At 37.6% G+C, this 5,972-nt stretch overlaps 1 protein-coding gene across 1 annotated transcript; it reads right to left on the minus strand.

Annotated features, from left to right (window-relative positions):
* Window positions 1–893: 893 nt before the first annotated feature.
* LOC147378944 (vomeronasal type-1 receptor 3-like) lies at window positions 894–2,185 on the minus strand. The gene has a single exon (XM_086416610.1). It carries the CDS (start codon window positions 1,968–1,970, stop codon window positions 1,041–1,043), a length of 930 nt encoding a protein of 309 aa, XP_086272736.1. The 5' UTR covers window positions 1,971–2,185; the 3' UTR covers window positions 894–1,040.
* Between the last annotated feature and the right edge of the window lie 3,787 nt (window positions 2,186–5,972).

The raw sequence follows: 5,972 nt of genomic DNA on the forward strand, positions 1-5,972 counted from the left end.
AAGCTATACAAGAAAACAGGGGTAAATATTCATGATAACAATTTTGCAAAGAATCCTTAGATGAAACCAAAAGCACAAGCAGTAAAGCTGTAACCACTATTACAGCCCCAACTGTACCTTAACCCCAACCTCAACCCAAATACAAGTCAGAGCCCTACCACAAACCTGATGCTTAATCGTAACCCTAATCCTAACTCTAAACCTAACTTCAACCCAAAGCCAAACTGCAATCTGAATTTTAACCCTAGTGCCAAACCCAAATCCAAACCCAAAGCTGAGCCCCTAACTCAAAACCCAGACCACCTACTTACATGAACACTTCTGCTGTGCTGTCTGCTGAACGTGTAGCCCTTTAGAGCAACTGTTTAGATAACTGTGAGAAGCTCTCCCATTTGTTTTTACGTTCAGGAGGTACCTAAATCTTGGGAACTTAATTTTGGCCCCCTTTATTTTTTAATCTACAATTCAGAGCCTAAGTTCACTTGTATGCTCAACAGTCCTCAGGACCAAAACAAAGCTCTTATGTGTTGTGAGATGCTGTTTTATCTCTCTATTCCTACTGTATCTTAAATGTAGGTAAGTAATTATTGTAAAATTTGAAGACATTTCTGAATTGATATGCCAATGTGAAGACTTTTATCTATTTTTATAACTAAATATGAAATGTTTCTAACATACCAAAGTATAAAGCACAGATTATATCATAGCTTATATTATACCATAACATATATTTCATACCTTAGTGTTGAGGTTAGCTTACACTCAAAAGTAACTGGTGTTTCTTTGTGAAATTATCAATTTCTGTACTTTTATGATTTAATAATGTTTCCTATGTTACAAAACATTCTACATTCCATATGTTACTGTTTTATAAAGTTTTAAATCTTATATACATGACATCATAATCTAAACCTTCTTAGCTCAATTCAGTGGGAGCTAACCTGCTTTAACTCAAGGCATTGAAAAACAAGCTACTCTGTACTCGTGCACATTACTCCAGTGGTGCAGAATACTACGGAGTGGTCATATGATCATTTAATTTAGAAAGAGAAAATTCTGATCTTTGTTTTGATGTAATTTATTCTGGAAATTCTATTTTCATTTTTAATCAGTAAGAAAGGACAGATGCTCGGGTAACATGATGCAACATAGTTACCAAAGCTCTCAAGTTGCCACTTGTTCCCGCTCACAGAAAATAAATAACCAGTGAGAAAGGTGTTGGTCCAGTAAAATAAAACAAAGCAGCTCACCAGCATGAGAATAACTTTGGTAGCTTTAATTTCAGGAGAGCCTTGTGAAGACTGGATGGTACTGCGAACATGCTGAGCTGTTTTGCGATGTCTGAAGAGAATAGTCACCATGTAGATGCTACTGCACGTCATGAGAGAGAGAAGGAACAAATCTCGAGTGGATATTGCACTTAGAAATGTTGCTGCTATGTGCTGATGAGGTACATCAGTTTTACAATAAGCAGCATAATACCCAGATCTAGCATCAGTGATATTCCTGTTGGCCACGTTCCTTAAGATGATCTCAGAATAAATGACCATGTTGATGATCCAGGAAAAAAGCAAAGAGGGTTGAATAAATGTCGAAATTTTTATTTTGAGCCAAACCCACTTACTATTACTCAGAGTAATTGTCACAGCCTGAAACGTACTCTGGAGAGAGGTTGTGTACAGGGAAATACTTCGAGCAACTCTCTGGATGTAAACCACTGCTTTACATCCAATATCACCCATCTCAGGACTAATTCCAAAGGACGACAGTATATTTGGAACCCCTCTGAATACAAGCGCCAGGGTGTTAGCAAAAGTTAGGTGGGCAAGAATCACATCTGTGGGCTTCTTCTTATGGGGGAGAAATAAAAAGACGTACATATACAAAATAAATAACAGGGAATTCCCCATGAGCCCAATGCAAATTTGAAAAAAGAAGAAGATCCCAAAAATCTTGTCACTGGAAATCATTGTCTTTCAGTCTCTCTTAGATCTTCAAACCAAGGCCAGCACATCCTACAGGTAAATAATTTGATTATGAACATAAAGATTCAAAATAATTGTGATTGTGAATGTATCAAGCTTCCAGAAGCCTTCCTGCAATGAGTAAGTGTTCAGCTACATCAGACCTCTTAAGGGACCATCAGGATTTGTAAACAGCAGAATTTAATGTTTATGAAGACAGAAAGTATTATATGTATTCACCATTTATTCCAGTCAATTTCTCTTAGAAATGTTCTGCTGATTGTATACATCAAGAGACAGTTTAATTTAAAATTGTAACTCTTAATCTACATAATCTAATATTCACATCATTCTATGCATATGAAAAACCAGTAGCATCTATACAATAATATCTTCCCAAATGCTTATTGTATTATATAGCTCATTTTAGAAATAATCGTTATTGAAGCATATATAAATGTCACACAAAAATTCTGCCAAATGAAACATCTGACACTAGTTATATTTTATTGTCATGTTTGTTATAAGTTCGACTAGTCCAAGAAAAATTAAAGTAGATATTATCATCAAACGCAAAATCAACAGCCACATTAGAGATTACCTCCATCACATTCTAAATCTCTTACCTGATGCAATGGGATCCACTGCTTTGCTGAAACAGAAAAATTTAGAATCACCCATCTCACCGCACAGTAAGTGCTTTGTCCTGCAGTGTCTCACGACTCCCTTATGCTTCTATTTGATTATTTCCTTATATCATAAGTGGAGACTGATGGCAGACCAAGGGATAAGAGGAGGCTTATTATTCACAGCATGAGGTTCTGTCTGGGAAAAGCAGGACAAGCCTCCCAAGATGATACGAAAGTGGATAGAAAAATGAATATAAAGGAGATTGGGCGTTGTTGTTTTTTTTTGTTTATCCTGATGGAGTGTGGTCTGGATGAGGTTGCACACCTGCCAGCAGGGGGTTGCGTCCTTTATCTCTTACCGAGGGCAAAAGCAAAAGCACTTGGAATTCCTTGTCAATTTGCACAGGTGTGAGTCATAGGGGGAAGGGTGAGCAGGCAGCTTAAAAGTTGACAACAGCATCCAAAAGATAGAGTCAGACTTATTACAACTATCCACCCATTGGAATAACTGAAATTTTAAAAGTGACAAGTGTGTGGGAAAACATACCCCTCATACCACTCATGTATAACTAGCTGGAATATAAAATCACAGTCACACTGGAAAAGAGTTTGGAAGCTTCTTCAAAAAAAAAAAACAAAAAAGCTGGCCATGCAATTTCCATATAACTCAGCAACAGCACTCCTGGGAATTTATTTCTGAGAAATGAAAACTTACTTTCACACAAAACCTGTACTCTAGTGTTAATAGCAGTGTCATTCATAATAGTCACAAATTGGAAACCTAGACATCTTTATTTCAACAGATGAACGGTTTAAACAAACTGCAATACACTCATACAATGGGACACTTTTCAGAAAGTTAAGAAGGAAATTATTGATAAATACAGTAACTTGTATGAATCCAGGGGAAAATGTTAAGGCTACACACTCTATGATTATATTTATATATGACACTTTTGCATGACAAAATACAGAAATAGAGAACAGATTGGTGGTTGCTAGGGGTTAAGTACAGGAAACGGTGAAAGGAGAGATGGTGTGGCTATAAAGGACATCATGAGGGATCCTTGTTTAGATGGGATGCTCTGTATCTTGCCCTGATGGCTCTGTTGGTAAAGAATCTGCCTGCAATGCAGGAGACCCAGGTTTGAGCCCTGGGTTGGGAAGATCCCCTGGAGAAGGAAATGGCAACCCACTCCAGTAATACTGCCTGGAAAATCCCATGGAGAGTTGGACACGACTAAATCCCCACATCTGTTATACGACTATATCTATGTGAGCATCCGCTTGTGATAGTGCACTGTAGTTTTGTGAGGTGTTACTGAGGATATTGAGTACAGGGTACATGGGATCTGTCTAATTTCTAATACCTACATGGGAATATATAATTATCTCAAAATGCAAAGTTTAAGTCAGTATTTTAAAAATCATGGTAGGAGGAAAACTCCCATCACTCACCATTAAATACAATGTTAGCTGTACACTTTCCTAGCTAACCTTTATTGAGTTAAGGGAGTTTCCTTCCATTTCTAGTTGACAAACAGCTTTTTAAATGAATGGGCTTTGAATTTTGTCAAATATTTTCTGCATCTGGATAGTCATTTAATTTTCCTTATTTTGTATGTTGGTAAGTGATTTGCCTTGATTGAAATTCAGACCAACCTTTCAATTCTGGAGTGATTCCAATTTCATTATGATGTTTTTTTCCACTTTTTATGTACTGCTGGATTCTATTTGTTAATATTTAGTTTGGACACAAAACCTTGTGTCTGTTTTCATGAGTGATAGTGATCTGTTGTTTTCTGGTCCAGTTTTGACATGAGAATAAAAGAAATCTTAATATTTAGTTTGGACACAAACCATGTGTCTGTTTTCATGAGTGATAGTGATCTGTTGTTTTCTGGTCTAGTTTTGACATGAGAATAAAAGAAATCTTAAAGTGATTTGGAAAGTGTTCCTTTCCCTTACATTCTGTGGAAGAGCTTATATAGAATTGGTATTATTCTATAGCCATTTGGTAGTACCTACTACTGAAACCAGCTGGATCTGGATTGCTTTAGTAGGTCTAGGGCTATTCAGGGTTATCTAGATCTACTGTTGTTGTTCTACTATAGTTGCTAAGTTATGTCCAACTCCCTACAACCCTATGGACTGTAGCACATCAGGCTCCCGTGTTCTACACTATCCCCCAGAGTTTTCAAATCCTGTCCATTGAGTCAGTGATGCCATCCAACCAACTCATCCTCTGTCACCCCCTTCTCCTCTGGAGTAACTACTGGTGGTTTGTCTTTAAAGGAACTAGTCTATTTCAGGCAAATTATCAAATTTGCAGGCTTAGAGCTGATTGTAGTATTCCCTTGTGTGTGCATGCTAAGTCACTTCAGTTGTCTCTGACTCTTTGCAACATTATGGACTGCGGCACACCAGGCTCCTCTGTCCATGGGATTCTCCAGGAAAATAAGAATACTGGAGTGTGTTGTCATGCCCTCCTCCAGGGGGTCTTCCTGACCCAGGAATCGAACCCATGTCTTCTTCAACTCCTGCATCGCAAACAGATTCTTTACTGCTGAGCCACCAGGGCAGCTCGTGGAATTCCCTTACCAGTAGTTAAGTGTTTTGGGAATCATTAGCTATGTTCTCTTTCTGTCATTCCTCTAATATAATTTGTGTCTTCTCTTTCTTTCTTGGTCAAGCTGTCTAGAAGAATATTAATTTTCTTGATTTTGATTTTTCTCTTTTGTTTTCCTGTTTTAAATTCATTGATGTCTGCTCTAATCTTTATTATTTACTTGCTTATATTTGCTTTATTTTAATTTCCTCTGCTCTTGGATTGTATTTGGTGGATGCTTAGGCATGGACTCTGAACAGAAACTAGAAGTTCTTACTGTATCTTAAATAGCTTGGGTCTGAAGTTCATTATCTTAGAGGATTTTGTCTCTGTTTAGAACATCTGTGGCTGAATGGCAACAGAGAGTGTTGGTTATTTTCACACATGACATCTAGCAAGATGAAGAAGACTTCAAAAAGTGATGTAAGAATGCCTCCCTGTCACTGTTATCGAACTACTTCCACCTCAACCTTCAGCCCAGATAACCCAGGGACCCATCCAGGCTATACCTATCGTATAGCAAGCTGCCCCTGTTACTGTTGTAGCCTATCTGGAATGGAGTCTGGCTGGTCTGTCCATTCCTACTTCCAGTCCAGAGTGGAAAGTACAGCATGATCACAGTTTGAACAGGTTCAGAGCAAACTGAATCCAGTACCATACTAAAAAAATAACATACTACGATCAGGTGGAATTTATCCTAGGAATGCTAGAATAATTCAAAGTATGAAAATAAATCAATATAATATATCACATTAATGGAATGAGGGGAAA

The sequence above is a fragment of the Bos grunniens genome, chromosome 1, assembly GCF_055505025.1.
Source record: "Bos grunniens cultivar Pamir isolate PY7600 chromosome 1, Bosgru_T2T1.0, whole genome shotgun sequence".
Classification (NCBI taxonomy): Eukaryota; Metazoa; Chordata; class Mammalia; order Artiodactyla; family Bovidae; genus Bos; species Bos grunniens.

Bases quoted from the DNA above. Each gene is read 5' to 3' on its own strand.
- LOC147378944 (XM_086416610.1), bottom strand. From the start codon at position 1,970: ATGATTTCCAGTGACAAGATTTTTGGGATCTTCTTCTTTTTTCAAATT.